At 41.3% G+C, this 19,893-nt stretch overlaps 1 protein-coding gene across 16 annotated transcripts in view; it reads left to right on the top strand.

Moving 5' to 3' along the window:
- LOC135529938 (neuronal cell adhesion molecule-like) overlaps positions 1–19,893 on the top strand; it is a 102,291-nt gene that overhangs the window by 70,577 nt on the left and 11,821 nt on the right. For 6 of the 16 annotated variants that reach the window (XM_064958331.1, XM_064958332.1, XM_064958336.1 and 3 more), the window contains 14 exons: positions 725–891; positions 2,483–2,630; positions 5,196–5,320; positions 6,281–6,310; positions 6,754–6,855; positions 12,679–12,876; positions 13,653–13,723; positions 13,872–14,097; positions 14,699–14,814; positions 15,263–15,467; positions 15,922–16,044; positions 16,230–16,406; positions 17,405–17,440; positions 19,629–19,754. In XM_064958331.1, coding sequence (XP_064814403.1) covers positions 725–891; positions 2,483–2,630; positions 5,196–5,320; positions 6,281–6,310; positions 6,754–6,855; positions 12,679–12,876; positions 13,653–13,723; positions 13,872–14,097; positions 14,699–14,814; positions 15,263–15,467; positions 15,922–16,044; positions 16,230–16,406; positions 17,405–17,440; positions 19,629–19,754 — 1,850 coding nt within the window. The remainder of the gene's footprint in view (positions 1–724; positions 892–2,482; positions 2,631–5,195; positions 5,321–6,280; positions 6,311–6,753; positions 6,856–12,678; positions 12,877–13,652; positions 13,724–13,871; positions 14,098–14,698; positions 14,815–15,262; positions 15,468–15,921; positions 16,045–16,229; positions 16,407–17,404; positions 17,441–19,628; positions 19,755–19,893) is intronic. The other 10 variants (XM_064958334.1, XM_064958335.1, XM_064958344.1 and 7 more) reach the window with 3 other exon arrangements.

Raw genomic sequence — 19,893 nt, forward strand, 5'->3', positions numbered from 1 at the left:
ACCCTACTCTGTTGACACCACTCTGTTAACACCTCTCTGTTAACACCACTCTGTTATTAACCCTACTCTGTTAACACCTCTCTGTTAACACCACTCTGTTATTAACACCACTCTGTTAACACCTCTCTGTTAACTCCACTCTGTTAACACCTCTCTGTTAACACCTCTCTGTTAACTCCACTCTGTTAACTCCACTCTGTTAACTACACTCTGTTAACACCTCTCTGTTAACACCTCTCTGTTAAAACCTCTCTGTTAACTCCACTCTGTTAACTCCACTCTGTTAACTCAGCTCTGTTAACACCTCACTGTTAAAACCTCTCTGTTAACTCCACTCTGTTAACTCCACTCTGTTAACTCCACTCTGTTAACTCCACTCTGTTAACTCCACTCTGTTAACACCACTCTGTTAACACCTCTCTGTTAACTCCACTCTGTTAACTACACTCTGTTAACTACACTCTGTTAACACCTCACTGTTAAAACCTCTCTGTTAACACCTCTCTGTTAACACCACTGCACTTCCTAATGGAGTTCACTGAGGCTGGCGTGATTGTGAACAGAGGGCTGTTAATGAATATCACACAGTGTCCCGTAAAGTCATTCAGTCACAAACTGTTCAACATGATCTTCTCATAAAGAACTGAGCTGATGAATAACTACATTCATAAAGTCTCACAGGGATCTAGCGTTCTAATGCAGTGACCTAGTGTTTCCTCTGCAGGTTTAAGGACAGCCAGACCAGTATCCTGAATAGAGACCCATATGTGATCCATAATAACGGTACCTTAGAGATCAACGTAGCCCAGTCCCTGAACAGTGGCAAGTACACCTGTATAGCCTCCAACAACCTGGGAACCAGGGAGAACCATGTCTACTTGGAGGTCAAAGGTCAGACAAGCCTGCTTATAACCTGATTATAATGCTTTATGAATGTAGTTATAGACACTTATAATGCATTATGAATGTATTTATAGAATTTATAATTCTTTATGGATGTATTTATAAATGTTATAATTTTTATTTTACCTTTATTTAACAAGGCAAGTCAGTTAAGAACAGATTCTTATTTTCAATGACAGCCTAGGAACAGTGGGTTAACTGCATTGTTCAGGGCAAAATGACAGCTCGGGGATTCGATCTTGCAACCTTCCGGTTACTAGTCCAACTCTCTAACCACTAGGCTACCTGACGCCCCAATCTATTTATAGATGTTATAATGCTTTATGAATGTAGTTATCGAAACGTATAATGCATTATGAATTTAATTATAGACACGTGTAATGCATTATGAATGTAGTTATAAATGTTATAATGCATTATGAATGTAGTTATAGATGTTATAATGCATTATGAATGTAGTTATAGACACTTATAATGCATTATGAATGTATTTATAGAATTTATAATTCTTTATGGATGTATTTATAAATGTTATAATTTTTATTTTACCTTTATTTAACAAGGCAAGTCAGTTAAGAACAGATTCTTATTTTCAATGACAGCCTAGGAACAGTGGGTTAACTGCATTGTTCAGGGCAAAATGACAGCTCGATTCGATCTTGCAACCTTCCGGTTACTAGTCCAACTCTCTAACCACTAGGCTACCTGACGCCCCAATCTATTTATAGATGTTATAATGCTTTATGAATGTAGTTATCGAAACGTATAATGCATTATGAATTTAATTATAGACACGTGTAATGCATTATGAATGTAGTTATAAATGTTATAATGCATTATGAATGTAGTTATAGATGTTATAATGCATTATGAATGTAGTTATAGATGTTATAATGCATTATGAATGTAGTTATAAATGGTATAATGCATTATGAATGTAGTTATAGACACTTATAATGCATCATGAATGTAGTTATAGATACTTATAATGCATTATGAATGTAGTTATACATGTTATAATGCATTATGAATGTAGTTATAGATGTTATAATGCATTATGAATGTAGTTAAAGATGTTATAATGCATTATGAATGTACTTATAGATGTTATAATGCATTATGAATGTAGTTATAAATGTTATAATGCATTATGAATGTAGTTATAGATGTTATAATGCATTATGAATATAGTTATATATGTTATAATGCATTATGAATGTAGTTATACATTTTATAATGCATTATGAATGTAGTTATAGATGTTATAATGCATTATGAATGTAGTTATAGATGTTATAATGCATTATGAATGTAGTTATAGATGTTATAATGCATTATGAATGTAGTTATAGACACTTATAATGCATTATGAATGTATTTATAGACACTTATAATGCATTATGAATGTAGTTATAGATGTTATAATGCATTATGAATGTATTTATAGACACTTATAATGCATTATGAATGTAGTTATAGATGTTATACTGCATTATGAATGTAGTTATAGATGTTATAATGCATTATTAAGAGTGTATTCATATGAAGTGTAACCATATATGTGTGTATTGTCCTTCAGAGCCGACGAGGATCCTGGCCCAGCCAGAGTACATGGTGGTCCAGAGGAACAGGAAGGCCGTGTTTGAGTGTAAAGTTAAACACGACCCCACCCTCATCCCCACCATGAACTGGCTCAAAGACAACGGAGAGCTGCCTGACGACGAGAGGTACTCTAGACCATCTCCTCTATACACACCTTCTCTCTATAGATATGGGTCTGCTATCGGCCAGTGGTGGTCAACCCTACTCCAGGAGAGATAACATCCTCCCTGATTCTGACACACCTCATTCTACTAATCAAACTGCTCCTCAGGCCCTCCTCAGCCCCGCATTAGGTGTGTTAAAGCAGGGCAGGAGCAAAAGCCTGAAAAAAATTATGTATTTGGTAAATGTATGATTGGATTTGTTTTTTCATTATTTTTTTCACCTTTATTTAACCAGGTAAGCTAGTTGAGAACAAGTTCCCATTTCCAACTGCGACCTGGCCAAGATAAAGCAAAGCAATGCGACAGAAACAACAACACAGAGTTACACATGGAATAAACAAGCGTACAGTCAATAACACACTAGAAAAAAAAGAAAGTCTATATACATTGTGTGCAAATGGCATGAGGAGGTAAGGCAATACATAGGCCATAGTAGCAAAGTAATTACAATTAACACGAGTGATAGATGAGCAGATGATGATGAGCAGATGGTGGTGTGTAAGTAGTGATACTGGTGTGCAAAAGAGCAGCAAAGTAAATAAAAACAGTATCGGGATGAGGTAGGTAGATTGGGTGGGCTATTTACAGATGGACTATGTACAGCTGCAGCGATCTGTTAGATGCTCAGATAGGTGATGTTTAAAGTTAGTGAGGGAAATGTAAGTCTCCAACATCAGCGATTTTTGCACTTCGCTCCAGTCATTGGCAGCAGAGAACTGGAAGGGAAGGCGGCCAAAGGAGGTGTTGGCTTTGGGGATGACCAGTGAGATATACCTGCTGGAGCGCGTGCTACGGGTGGGTGTTATTATCGTGACCAGTGAGCAGAGATAAGGCGGAGCTTTACCTAGCATAGACTTATAGATGACCTGGAGCCAGTGGGTCTGGCGACGAATATGTAGCGAGGGACTAGAGCATACAGGTCGTAGTGGTGGGTGGTACAAGGCGCTTTGATAACAAAACAGATGACTCTGATAGACTACACCCAGTTTTCTAAGTAGAGTATTGGAAGATATTTTGTAGATGACATCGCCGAAGTCGAGGATCGGCAGGATAGTCAGTTTTACTAGGGTAAGTTTGGCGGCGTAAGAGAACGAGGCTTTGTTGCGAAATAGACAGCCGATTCTAGATTTGATTTTGGATTGGAGATGTTTGAAATGAGTCTGGAAGGAGAGTTTACAGTCTAGCCAGACACCTAAGTATTTGTAGTTGTCCACGTATTCTAGGTCAGAACCTTCCAGAGTAGTGATGCTAGTCGGGCGGGGGGTGCGGGCAGCGAACAAGTGAAAAGCATGCATTTGGTTTTACTAGCGTTTAAGAGCAGTTGGAGGCCACGGAAGGAGTATTGTATGGCATTGAAGCTTGTTTGGAGGTTAGTTAACACAGTGTCCAAGGAAGGGACAGAAGTATACAGAATGGTGTTGTCTGCGTAGAGATGGATCAGGGAATCACCTGCAGCAAGAGCGACCTCATTGATGTATACAGAGAAGAGAGTCAGCCCGAGAATTGAACCCTGTGGTACCCCCATAGAGACTGCCACAGGTCCGGACAACAGGCCCTCCGATTTGACACACTGAACTCTGTCTGTGAAGTAGTTGGTGAAACAGACGAGGCATTCATTTGAGAAACCAAGGCTATTGAGTCTGCCGATAAGAATGTGGTGATTGACAGAGTCGAAAGCCTTGGCCAGGTCGATGAATACAGCTGCACAGTACTGTCTTTTATCGATGGCGGTTATGATATCGTTTAGTACCTTGAGCGTGGCTGAGGTGCCCCCGTCACCAGCTCGGAAACCAGATTGCACAGCAGAGAAGGTACGGTGGGATTCGAAATGGTCAGTGATCTGTATATTAACTTGGCTTTTGAAGACTTTAGAAAGGCAGGGTAGGATAGATATAGGTCTATAACAGTTTGGGTCTAGAGTGTCACCCCCTTGAAGAGGGGGATGACCGCGGCAGCTTTCCAATCTTTAGGGATCTCGGACGATACGAAAGAGAGGTTGAACAGGCTAGTAATAGTGGTGGCAACAAAAGCGGCGGATAATTTTAAAAAGAGAGGGTCCAGATTGTCTAGCCTGGCTGATTTGTAGGGGTCCAGGTTTTGCAGCTCTTTCAGAACATCTGCTATCTGGATTTAGGTGAAGGAGAAGCTGGGGAGGCTTGTGCAAGTAGCTGCCGGGGGTGCGGAGCTGTTGTCCGGGGTTGGGGTAGCCAGGAGAAAAGCATGGCCAGCCGTAGAGAAATGCTTATTGAATGTTTTTTTTTATCGGTGGTGACCGTGTTACCTAGCCTCAGTGCAGTGGGCAGCTGGGAGGAGGTGCCCTTGTTCTCCATGGACTTTTTGGAGTTAGAGCTACAGGATGCATATTTCTGTTTGAAAAAGCTAGCCTTTGCTTTCCTGACTGACTGTGTGTATTGGTTCCTGACTTCCATGAACAGTTGCATATCGCTGGGACTATTCGATGCTATTGCAGTCCGCCACAGGTTACTGTAAGCATGATTGTCTGACTGTGTGGTGGTGTTTTGTTAGGTTCTTGGTAGACACTGACAGTCTGACCATCAACGAAGTGACAGAGGAGGACGAGGGAACCTACACCTGTGTCATGAACACCACCCTGGACCAGGACTCAGCTAGCGCCATGCTCACCGTCGTTGGTGGGTTTACCTTTATACTTCACCTGATGTTTACCTAACTTATCTTAGGATATACAACACATTCTACCCTTTCCTCGTCCATCAGCTACCTATATTCTATGTCCTCTAGTTACTCTTATGACAATGTGATATGTTTCATCTCTGTGGTAGACACGCATGTGCATGTTCTGAATAGTCTGTTAACATCTTTATTTAAATACTTTGTAGTCTGATCCAATGCTCACAGAGTTGTAATACTAGAGTGTTGTAATATTGGTGATTGACTATAGGAACACCAGTCTTTCATAACCAATACTAGAGTATTGTAATATTGGTGATTGACTATAGGAACACCAGTCTTTCATAACCAATACTAGAGTGTTGTAATATTGGTGATTGACTATAGTAACACTAGTCTTTCATAACCAGTACTAGAGTGTTGTAATATTGGTGATTGACTATAGTAACACTAGTCTTTCATAACCAATACTAGAGTGTTGTGATATTGGTGATTGACTATAGTAACACTAGTCTTTCATAACCAGTACTAGAGTGTTGTGATATTGGTGATTGACTATAGTAACACTAGTCTTTCATAACCAATACTAGAGTGTTGTAATATTGGTGATTGACTATAGTAACACTAGTCTTTCATAACCAATACTAAAGTGTTGTAATATTGGTGATTGACTATAGTAACACTAGTCTTTCATAACCAATACTAGAGTGTTGTAATATTGGTGATTGACTATAGGAACACCAGTCTTTCATAACCAATACTAGAGTGTTGTGATATTGGTGATTGACTATAGTAACACTAGTCTTTCATAACCAATACTAGTGTTGTAATATTGGTGATTGACTATAGGAAGTATTTCATAAGCTTCTTGTTGCTGTGTAGTCCTATTCTTCTTCTCTCTGAAACCTGTGTTTTGTCACTAACCTGTCACTCCTATCTGACTCCTGTCCTTGCTCTCTCAGAGGCTACTCCAACTCCTGCTATTGTCTACGGTAAACAACGCTGGCCCTGTTGGCCATATTAGCATCATCATTCCTCATCCACTCCTCTCCCTCAGTCCTGAGTGTGTGAGAGCTGACCTTCACCCTTACTGTAGCAGTCTTGTCCGTTTGCTTAGCATGCTATGGCTCTGTTGTGATGCTACTGCAGTGGCATATTGACAGTCCGTGACCAGAGAGAACTAGTCTGTGTGTGTTTAAAGTGTCTGCTGCATCATTAGATGTATTCACTAGTGTGATGATGATTATTATTATTAGTAGTAGTAACTATGTCCATCTGACTACTGTGTTTTGGTTTGGAGTTGGATCCTGCTCATTTCAGACTCTCGCTCAGTTACTCAGTTTATCAAACAAGGCATGCTGACTCCCACCCCCTAAAGCATCAGGTGACCTTGTTGTTGTAGTGAGTGGTACTGACACTGTGTTTTCCTCTCCAGAGGAACCAGACCCTCCTACAGACCTGGAGCTGACTGACCAGAGAGAGAGGAGCGTCCAGCTCACCTGGATACCTGGAGACGAACACAACAGCCCTACACAGAGTACTGTATTATAATGAACAGCCCTACACAGAGTACTGTATTATAATGAACACAACAGTCCCACACAGAGTACTGTATTATAATGAACACAACAGTCCCACACAGAGTACTGTATTATAATGAACACAACAGCCCCACACAGAGTACTGTATTATAATGAACACTACAGCCCTACAAATAGTACTGTATTATAATGAACACAACAGCCCTACACAGTGTACTGTATTATAATGAACACAACAGCCCTACACAGTGTACTGTATTATAATGAACACAACAGCCCTACACAGAGTACTGTATTATAATGAACAGCACTACAAAGAGTACTGTATTATAATGAACACAACAGCCCCACACAGAGTACTGTATTATAATGAACACAACAGTCCTACACAGAGTCCTGTATTATAATGAACACAACAGCCCTACACAGAGTCCTGTATTATAATGAACACAACAGCCCTACACAGAGTACTGTATTATAATGAACACAACAGTCCTACACAGAGTACTGTATTATAATGAACACAACAGCCCCACACAGAGTACTGTATTATAATGAACACAACAGCCCTACACAGAGTCCTGTATTATAATGAACACAACAGTCCTACACAGAGTACTGTATTATAATGAACACAACAGCCCCACACAGAGTACTGTATTATAATGAACAGCCCTACACAGAGTACTGTATTATAATGAACACAACAGCCCCACACAGAGTACTGTATTATAATGAACACAACAGTCCCACACAGAGTACTGTATTATAATGAACAGCCCTACACAGAGTACTGTATTATAATGAACAGCCCCACACAGAGTACTGTATTATAATGAACACAACAGCCCTACACAGAGTACTGTATTATAATGAACACAACAGCCCCACACAGAGTACTGTATTATAATGAACACAACAGCCCTACACAGAGTACTGTATTATAATGAACACAACAGCCCCACACAGAGTACTGTATTATAATGAACACAACAGCACTACAAAGAGTACTGTATTATAATGAACACAACAGCCCCACACAGAGTACTGTATTATAATGAACACAACAGTCCCACACAGAGTACTGTATTATAATGAACACAACAGTCCTACACAGAGTACTGTATTATAATGAACACAACAGTCCTACACAGAGTACTGTATTATAATGAACACAACAGTCCTACACAGAGTACTGTATTATAATGAACACAACAGTCCTACACAGAGTACTGTATTATAATGAACACAACAGCCCTACACAGAGTCCTGTATTATAATGAACAGCCCTACACAGAGTACTGTATTATAATGAACACAACAGCCCTACACAGAGTCCTGTATTATAATGAACAGCCCTACACAGAGTACTGTATTATAATGAACACAACAGCCCCACACAGAGTACTGTATTATAATGAACACAACAGTCCCACACAGAGTACTGTATTATAATGAACAGCCCTACACAGAGTACTGTATTATAATGAACAGCCCCACAGAGTACTGTTTTATAATGAACACAACAGCCCCACACAGAGTACTGTATTATAATGAACAGCCCCACACAGAGTACTGTATTATAATGAACACAACAGCCCCACACAGAGTACTGTATTATAATGAACACAACAGTCCCACACAGAGTACTGTATTATAATGAACAGCCCTACACAGAGTACTGTATTATAATGAACAGCCCCACAGAGTACTGTATTATAATGAACACAACAGTCCCACACAGAATACTGTATTATAATGAACTGCCCCACACAGAGTACTGTATTATAATGAACACAACTGCCCAACACAGAGTACTGTATTATAATGAACACAACAGTCCTACACAGAGTACTGTATTATAATGAACACAACAGTCCCACACAGAGTACTGTATTATAATGAACACAACAGTCCTACACAGAGTACTGTATTATAATGAACAGTCCTACAGAGTACTGTATTATAATGAACACAACAGTCCCACACAGAATACTGTATTATAATGAACACAACAGTCCTACACAGAGTACTGTATTATAATGAACACAACAGTCCCACACAGAATACTGTATTATAATGAACACAACAGTCCCACACAGAGTACTGTATTATAATGAACACAACAGTCCCACACAGAGTACTGTATTATAATGAACACAACAGTCCTACACAGAGTACTGTATTATAATGAACAGCCCCACAGAGTACTGTATTATAATGAACACAACAGTCCCACACAGAATACTGTATTATAATGAACTGCCCCACACAGAGTACTGTATTATAATGAACTGCCCCACACAGAGTACTGTATTATAATGAACACAACTGCCCAACACAGAGTACTGTATTATAATGAACACAACAGTCCTACACAGAGTACTGTATTATAATGAACACAACAGTCCTACACAGAGTACTGTTTTATAATGAACACAACAGTCCCACACAGAGTACTGTATTATAATGAACACAACAGTCCCACACAGAGTACTGTATTATAATGAACAGCCCTACACAGAGTACTGTATTATAATGAACAGCCCTACACAGAGTACTGTATTATAATGAACAGCCCTACACAGAGTACTGTATTATAATGAACAGCCCTACACAGAGTACTGTATTATAATGAACAGCCCTACACAGAGTATTGTATTATAATGAACACAACAGTCCTACACAGAGTATTGTATTATAATGAACACAACAGTCCTACACAGAGTACTGTATTATAATGAACACAACAGTCCTACACAGAGTACTGTATTATAATGAACACAACAGTCCCACACAGAATACTGTATTATAATGAACTGCCCCAAACAGAGTACTGTATTATAATGAACACAACAGCCCTACACAGAGTACTGTATTATAATGAACAGCCCCACACAGAGTACTGTATTATAATGAACACTACAGCCCCACACAGAGTACTGTATTATAATGAACACTACAGCCCCACACAGGGTACTGTATTATAATGAACACAACAGTCCCACACAGAGTACTGTATTATAATGAACACAACAGTCCCACACAGAGTACTGTATTATAATGAACACAACAGTCCCACACAGAGTACTGTATTATAATAAACACAACAGTCCCACACAGAGTACTGTATTATAATGAACACAACAGTCCCACACAGAGTACTGTATTATAATGAACAGCCCTACACAGAGTACTGTATTATAATGAACACAACAGCCCCACACAGAGTACTGTATTATAATGAACAGCCCCACACAGAGTACTGTATTATAATGAACAGCCCTACACAGAGTACTGTATTATAATGAACACACCAGTCCCACACAGAGTACTGTATTATAATGAACACAACAGCCCCAATACAGAGTACTGTATTATAATGAACACAACAGCCCCACACAGAGTACTGTATTATAATGAACACAACAGTCCTACACAGAGTACTGTATTATAATGAACAGCCCTACACATAGTACTGTATTATAATGAACAGCCCTACACAGAGTACTGTATTATAATGAACACACCAGTCCCACACAGAGTACTGTATTATAATGAACACAACAGCCCCAATACAGAGTACTGTATTATAATGAACACAACAGCCCTACACAGAGTACTGTATTATAATGAGCAGCCCTACACAGAGTACTGTATTATAATGAACACAACAGCCCCACACAGAGTACTGTATTATAATGAACAGCCCCACACAGAGTACTGTATTATAATGAACAGCCCCACAGAGTACTGTATTATAATGAACACAACAGTCCTACACAGAGTACTGTATTATAATGAACACACCAGTCCCACACAGAGTACTGTATTATAATGAACACAACAGCCCCAATACAGAGTACTGTATTATAATGAACACACCAGTCCCACACAGAGTACTGTATTATAATGAACACAACAGTCCCACACAGAGTACTGTATTATAATGAACACAACAGTCCCACACAGAGTACTGTATTATAATGAACACAACAGCCCTACACAGAGTACTGTATTATAATGAACACAACAGTCCCACACAGAGTTCTGTATTATAATGAACACAACAGTCCTACACAGAGTACTGTATTATAATGAACAGCCCTCCACAGAGTACTGTATTATACTGAACACAACAGCCCTACACAGAGTACTGTATTATAATGAACACAACAGTCCTACACAGAGTACTGTATTATAATGAACAGTCCCACACAGAGTACTGTATTATAATGAACACAACAGCCCTACACAGAGTACTGTATTATAATGAACACAACAGTCCTACACAGAGTACTGTATTATAATGAACACAACAGCCCTACACAGAGTACTGTATTATAATGAACAGCCCCACACAGAGTACTGTATTATAATGAACACAACAGTCCTACACAGAGTACTGTATTATAATGAACACAACAGTCCTACACAGAGTACTGTATTATAATGAACACAACAGGCCCACACAGAGTACTGTATTATAATGAACACAACAGCCCTACACAGAGTACTGTATTATAATGAGCAGCCCTACACAGAGTACTGTATTATAATGAACACAACAGCCCTACACAGAGTACTGTATTATAATGAGCAGCCCTACACAGAGTACTGTATTATAATGAACACAACAGCCTTACACAGAGTACTGTATTATAATGAGCAGCCCTACACAGAGTACTGTATTATAATGAACACAACAGCCCTACACAGAGTACTGTATTATAATGAGCAGCCCTACACAGAGTACTGTATTATAATGAACACAACAGCCCTACACAGAGTACTGTATTATAATGAACACAACAGTCCCACACAGAGTACTGTATTATAATGAACACAACAGTCCTACACAGAGTACTGTATTATAATGAACAGTCCTACACAGAGTACTGTATTATAATGAACACAACAGTCCCACACAGAGTACTGTATTATAATGAACAGCCCCACACAGAGTACTGTATTATAATGAACACAACAGCCCCACACAGAGTACTGTATTATAATGAACACAACAGGGTCACTACCAACCCAAGATCCAATCCATTTCCCTCCTCCATGTTCTAATCCCTCCTCCATATTCATCCCCTCCTCCATGTTCTAACCCCTCCTCCATGTTCTAATCCCTCATCCATATTCTAACCCCTCCTCCATGTTCTAACCCATCCTCCATGTTCTAACCCCTCCTCCATGTTCTAACCCCTCCTCCATTGTCATCCCCTCCTCCATGTTCTAACCCATCCTCCATGTTCTAACCCCTCCTCCATTGTCATCCCCTCCTCCATGTTCTAACCCCTCCTCCACATTCTAACCCCTCCTCCATGTTCTAACCCCTCCTCCATGTTCTAACCCCTCCTCCATGTTCATCCCCTCCTCCATGTTCATCCCCTCCTCCATGTTCTAACCCCTCCTCCATGTTCTAACCCCTCCTCCATGTTCTAACCCCTCCTCCATGTTCTATTCCCTCCTCCATGTTCTCACCCCTCCTCCATGTTCTAACCCCTCCTCCATGTTCTAACCCATCATCCATGTTCTAACCCCTCGTCCATGTTCATCCCCTCATCCATGTTCATCCACTGCTCCATGTTCTAACCCCTCCTCCTTGTTCTAACCCCTCCTCCATGTTCTGACCCCTCCTCCATGTTCATCCCCTCCTCCATGTTCTAACCCCTCCTCCATGTTCTCACCCCTCCTCCATGTTCTAACCCCTCCTCCATGTTCTAACCCCTCCTCCATGTTCTATCCCCTCCTCCATGTTCTAACCCCTCCTCCATGTTCTATCCCCTCCTCCATGTTGTCTCCCCTCCCAGAGTTCCTAGTCCAGTATGAAGACCTGCTCCACCAGGCTGGGGTGTGGCACAACCTGACAGAGGAGGAGGGCACCAAGACCACAGCCCACCTGGACCTGTCCCCCTACGCCTACTACTCCTTCAGGGTTCTGGCCGTGAACCATGTGGGCTTCAGCCAGCCCAGCCAGCCCTCCAGACAGTACAGGACCAACCCTGCAGGTAAAACTATACTGTGGATCTTACTTTATTGTCAAATAGTAGTCTGTTCTAAAACTGAAGAGGTGTTCGAGGTAGGGATGACTATAGACTAAGATGATCAGAAGTGTTAGATTGAGAGGTAGGGATGACTATAGACTAAGATGATCAGAAGTGTTAGATTGCGAGGTAGGGATGACTATAGAGTAAGATGATCAGATGTGTTAGATTGAGAGGTAGGGATGACTATAGACTAAGATGATCAGATGTGTTAGATTGAGAGGTAGGGATGACTATAGACTAAGATGATCAGATGTGTTAGATTGAGAGGTAGGGATGACTATAGACTAAGATGATCAGAAGTGTTAGATTGAGAGGTAGGGATGACTATAGACTAAGATGATCAGATGTGTTAGATTGAGAGGTAGGGATGACTATAGACTAAGATGATCAGAAGTGTTAGATTGCGAGCTAGGGATGACTATAGAGTAAGATGGTCAGATGTGTTAGATTGAGAGGTAGGGATGACTATAGACTAAGATGATCAGAAGTGTTAGATTGCGAGGTAGGGATGACTATAGAGTAAGATGGTCAGATGTGTTAGATTGAGAGGTAGGGATGACTATAGAGTAAGATGATCAGAAGTGTTAGAGTGAGAGGTAGGGATGACTATAGAGTAAGATGGTCAGAAGTGTTAGAGTGAGAGGTAGGGATGACTATAGTGTAAGATGGTTCTGATGTACACTGTAGAAAAGGCAAGAGGTTTGGTCTGATCTGTGATCTGTTTGTGATTCTGTTAGCTCCAGATGTGAATCCAACAGATGTCCATGGTGTTGGAACTGAACATAATAACTTAGTCATCTCATGGAAGGTAAGGTATGCTCCATCTCAAGTATAACCAGTATCATTAGTCCTAATTCAGCAGCCTACAGGGAGTATTCCTGACCCTATTCATGGTGTCACCATCTCACTATTATCCCAGTGAAGACCCCTCTTCCCCTGTAATATCTCCTCCATAGGAGCTGACAGGCCTCCAGTCCAATGGACCAGGACTGCAGTACAAGGTGAACTGGAGACAGAAGGATGTGGAGGAGGACTGGTTGTCTGAGACCGTGGCTAACGCCTCCAAGTATGTGGTGTCAGGCACGCCCACTTTCGTACCCTACGAGGTCAAAGTTCAGGCGGTGAACGACTACGGAAACGGACCAGCGCCTGAGGCGGTGGTGGGGTATTCTGGAGAGGACGGTGAGTATTGTAGTGTGTGTGTGTGTGTGTGTGTGTGTGTGTGTGTGTGTGTGTGTCTCGAGAGGACTGTGAGTACTACTACTGTACATGTGTAGGTCTATGTAAATGAGGAGGTTGTGAATGGACCGAGGAATAGTCTTTTTCAAACTGAAAACTGCCACCACAAGTTCCAGTAACTTCTAGATCCAACCATTTCTAGTTAGAATGCAAATTAGAAGGTTGTTGTCATGAAAACGTTGGTGCCAGTATGGAGTATAGTCTGTTGAAAACTTTGATGCCAGTATGGAGTATAGTCTGTTGAAAACTGTGATGCCAGTATGGAGTATAGTCTGTTGAAAACTGTGATGCCAGTATGGAGTATAGTCTGTTGAAAACTGTGATGCCAGTATGGAGTATAGTCTGTTGAAAACTGTGATGCCAGTATGGAGTATAGTCTGTTGAAAACTGTGATGCCAGTATGGAGTATAGTCTGTTGAAAACTTTGATGCCAGTATGGAGTATAGTCTGTTGAAAACTGTGATGCCAGTATGGAGTATAGTCTGTTGAAAACTTTGATGCCAATATGGAGTAAAGTCTGTTGAAAACTTTGTCTGTCACCCAGTGCCCATGTCAGCCCCAGAGAGTGTCCAGGTGCTGGTTCAGAACGGGACGCTAGCAGAGGTTCACTGGGAGCCTGTCCTCACCTCCATGGTCAGGGGACGACTCCAGGGCTACAAGGTACTGTACACAGCAAACAGAGATCCCTCACAATGTGGAGAAAGATTTATTATCACCACCATATACTGGTAGTTAAATACATCAGTTCGTGTCACAGTTAGGGGGTTACATTCTGGTATGTTTTGCCAAATTACTTTATTTCACCTTTATTTAACTAGGCACGTCAGTTAAGAACTAATTCTTAATTTCAATGACGGCCTAGGAACAGTGGGTTAACTGCCTGTTCAGGGGCAGAACGACAGATTTGTACCTTGTCAGCTCGGGGGTTTGAATTTGCAACCTTCCGGTTACTAGTCCAACGCTCTAACCACTAGGCTACCCTGCCGCCCCAAAATGCCCATGTCCTGTAGTCAGGAGGGAATAAGTAGAACATCTGACCATCATGGAACCAGGAAGAACCTGGTCATTTAGACCAGAATGTTTGTCTGATGTGTGTGTGGTCCTGCAGGTGTCCTACTGGCGTGAGCGTAGCCTCCACCAGGCAGAGGCTCAGCAGGAGGAGCAGCAGGTGTTGCTCTTCAGTGGGAACAGGACTGACGGCAGACTACCAGGCCTCAAACCCTACAGCCTCTATACACTGAACATCAGGGTGGTCAACGGCAAGGGAGAGGGGCCCCCCAGCCCCAACCACAACTTTGAGACCCCAGAGGGAGGTAAGGGGCATCAGTCAGACTCCTACCGTTGTTGGATAGATTCTCTGTGTTTAATCCATATACCACAGGAGGCTGGTGAGGGGAGGACGGTTCATAATAATGAATGGAATGGATGAAATGGAATGGTAGAAATGGAAACTAGATGTTTCATGTATTTGAGACCCTTCCATCCATTCCGCTCCAGCCATTACTATGAGCCCGTCCTCCCCATTTAAAGGTCCACCTGCCACCACTGCCGTATACATATAGCCATGCATTGTGCTGCACTGTTGGAAGGGGCTGACCATGGGCCGGAAACAATGCTAAACATATCAGGTTAGAATGGTCCTATCTGTACGTTACTGTATGGTTTTGTGCCTATGAATGGTGGTTTTCTGCAGTTCATAAGTCATTTTGTATAATTGCATCCACACGTTATGACATTGTATCCATGTGTTTATCTGCGTGTGTTTAGTCCCTGGTCCTCCTTCCTTCTTGCGTATAAAGAACACCGACATGGACTCTCTGACGCTGGAGTGGGGTCCTCCACAGGACAACAATGGTCGCCTCACCGGCTACACACTCAAATACCAGCCAGGTAAGTCTGCTGAGCAATTTGATCCATTTTTATTGTGGCATCTGTGGCTGACCCTGGCTTCCAACCCTTCTGGGTGTGTATGTGTGTGTGTGTGTGCCTCACTGGATTGGTTTGAAATCAAAGGAAGTATTTCAATATCTTTATCCTTATGCATCTCTCTCTCTCTCTCTCTCTCTCTCTCTCAGTCAACAGCTCCAATGAGCTTGGTCCCGTTGAGGAGATGATGTTCCCAGCCAATGAGACCACCGTAATCCTGGCCGACCTCAAGTACAGCACCCGCTATAAGTTCTACTTCAACGCTAAGACCATCAAGGGCTCCGGCCCAACCATCACAGAGGAGGCTGTCACTATCATGGATGAAGGTGAGCTTTACGTAGAATTACATGTTATTGATTGATTTATTGAACCTTTCTTTAACTAAGCAAGTCAGTTTAGAATGCAAGTCATTTAGAATGACGGCCTACCCTGGCCAAACCAACGGGCAACACTAGAATGAAATACAACACTAGAATGAAATACAACACTAGAATGGAATACAACACTAGAATGGAATACAACACTGGAATGAAATACAACACTAGAATGAAATACAACACTAGAATGAAATACAACACTAGAATAAAATACAACACTAGAATGAAATACAACACTGGAATGAAATACAACACTAGAATGAAATACAACACTAGAATGAAATACAACACTAGAATGAAATACAACACTAGAATGAAATACAACACTAGAATGAAATACAACACTAGAATGAAATACAACACTAGAATGAAATACAACACTAGAATGGCCATTGGCATGCCGGCAAGGCGATTACAGGACGGCCATCTTGGTCAAGTAATCTAATGTATCTCTATGGAGCTTTAGGTACCGTGAAAGCAAATTGTACAGTGTTATGGGTGTGTTGAAGTTATTATTTGTCTCCACTCAACACTCTAAAGCCGCTGTCTATGAATTTGAAGGTGTTTTCTCTCAGGTTTCTCTCAGCTGTTTACCAAAAAAAGTGGTGGGCAGCAGTTTACAGCTTGTAGCTTTTCCTACAGCGCAGCGTCCGACATTTCCTACAGCGTCCCATGGGAGAGTCTTTGTTTTCTCAGCGGATAACACACGTTTCAGGTTGCATGGACTCTGACGTGTTCCAGTGTGGTAAAACTGTCCCCCGTGTTGTTCCACCTGGAGTGAATCATTCTGTTTTGGGTGAACTTGGTGAAAAAAGACTTTGTCTTTATAATGGGAACACGGTGGAGTGTAGTTGTACTTTTTCCTTGCTCATCTACTTACATCCCCTCTGCCTGTGTTTGTCTTCTCTTCTCTCTGTCTCTTTCTCTTTCTCCTCTTCTCTCTGAAGCCTTTATTCAGCAACCCATAGTAGATGTGTTCAAAGGTAAAACAAGTCTCTCAGCGGAAGCACCTGCATGTCCTACCATTTACTAGACCCTGATAGATATCTACTGTAGATCTGTCTGCATGTTCTACTAGGTAGAGAAACTAGACCCTGATAGATATCTACTGTAGATCTGTCTGCATGTTATACCAGTTACTAGACCCTGATAGATAGCTACTGTAGATCTGTCTGCATGTTCTACTAGGTAGAGAAACTAGACCCTGATAGATATCTACTGTAGATCTGTCTGCATGTTATACCAGTTACTAGACCCTGATAGATAGCTACTGTAGATCTGTCTGCATGTTATACCAGTTACTAGACCCTGATAGATAGCTACTGTAGATCTGTCTGCATGTTCTACCAGTTACTAGACTCTGATAGATAGCTGCTGTAGATCTGTCTGCATGTTCTACCAGTTACTAGACCCTGATAGATAGCTACTGTAGATCTGTCTGCATGTTCTACCAGTTACTAGACCCTGATAGATAGCTACTGTAGATCTGTCTGCATGTTCTACCAGTTACTAGACTCTGATAGGTAGCTACTGTAGATCTGTCTGCATGTTCTATTAGGTAGAGAAACTAGACCCTGATAGATAGCTACTGTAGGTCTGTCTGCATGTTCTATTAGGTAGAGAAACTAGACCCTGATAGATAGCTGCTGTAGGTCTGTCTGCATGTTCTACCAGTTACTAGACCCTGATAAATATCTACTGTATATCTGTCTGCATGTTCCTTCCTCCATCATCAGTGAGCTGTAGCATGATGTACTACAGTACCCATAATGCTCTATGTTAGCTACTGTGGGAGTAGATGTTCACTCTAATGCTACGTTCCAATAGCCAGTCTAGAATACTGCTTAGAATGCATGCCACCAATGCATTTCCTCATTCTCGTGGTAAAGTCAGCCTATTACTGCGTTCATTGCATCCGCAAACACCAACCCTTGTGTCCAATTCACCTGAAAAGACCTAAATGGATGAATAGCAATGTTGTAGGCTCCTCATCTCTTTCATTCACTGTCTTTCCCCGCCCTCGCTCATGAATTCATTCCATCACTGTACCATGTGTTTTATTAAACCATCCTGTATGATGTTAACTACTATAACTATCTGTCCTGTATGATGTTAACTACTATAACTACCTGTCCTGTATGATGTTAACTACTATAACTCCCTGTCCTGTATGATGTTAACTACTATAACTCCCTGTCCTGTATGATGTTGACTACTATAACTCCCTGTCCTGTATTTTTATTTATTTTACCTTTATTTAACTAGGCAAGTCAGTTAAGAACAAATTCTTATTTTCAATGACGGCCTAGGAACAGTGGTTTAACTGCCTGTTCAGGGGCAGAACGACAGATTTGTACCTTGTCAGCTCAGGGGTTTGAACTTGCAACCTTCCGGTTACTCGTTACTCGTCCAATGCTCTAACCACTAGGCTACCCTGCCGATGATGTTAACTACTATAACTACCTGTCCTGTATGATGTTAACTACTATAATTAATATAACTACTATAACTACCTGTCCTGCATAATGCTGTACCATTGGACAGTCTTCATGCTGTTAACTACTCTACCTCTAACTACTATAACTAATATAATAACTCTATAGTATTGTGGTACTATTTGTTTGTCTGCCCTTGTGGTGGTGGTGCCTGTGCTGTCTGTGGTGTCTGTGGTGCCTGTGGTGCCTGTGCTGTCTGTGGTGTCTTACTCTTCTCTGTGGTGTTGTTGTTTCAGGCTACACAGAACCCCATCTTCCAATCTCTCCCATCACTCAGTCTCTGCGCCCCCCGTTTCACAAGGGTACTACAGCCATTCCCTGAGTCCCTTACCTCTCTCTCCATAAGCTCTCTAAAGAGGAACATGTTAACTCATCGTTTAGGGCAGTTGTGTGTCCTGTGTCTAGCTTGCATATGACAAATGATTAGTTCTCAGGAAAATATGGTGGGAAATGCAGGAAAGGCAGAATACCTGTAGAGATTTAGTTATAGGTGTGACTCATTTTCTGGAAAACAAAGAATTATTAGATGACAAAGTCTACAGTTTGTATTTGAGTCTAAGTTCCTTCCTCCGTGACCATCTGTAACGTCCTACCTCTGAGACTTGTATGTTACTGGCTACGGTTCCAACTTGTGTAGCTCAACAACTGTCCTGTATGTTCTTCCCTGTGTGACCAGTGCGTCCTATAGGCCCGGCGTTCACCAATGTAAACTCCTCTGTGGTGGGAGAGGAGGGAGCAGTGATAAGTTGGGAATACTTTGGACCAGATAAGAATGTGTATGTGGAGTATATTGTAGAAAACAGTAAGCTATTCCTATTTCTATACAATATTGTCTCTTCGCATCACAAAGCAAATTGCATGCATATAAACACACAGTTCAGCATATAAACACACAGTTCAGCATATCAACTGCCTGTCAAGCATATAAACACACAGTTCAG

The sequence above is a fragment of the Oncorhynchus masou genome, unplaced genomic scaffold (assembly GCF_036934945.1).
Source record: "Oncorhynchus masou masou isolate Uvic2021 unplaced genomic scaffold, UVic_Omas_1.1 unplaced_scaffold_1213, whole genome shotgun sequence".
Lineage (NCBI taxonomy): Eukaryota > Metazoa > Chordata > Actinopteri > Salmoniformes > Salmonidae > Oncorhynchus > Oncorhynchus masou.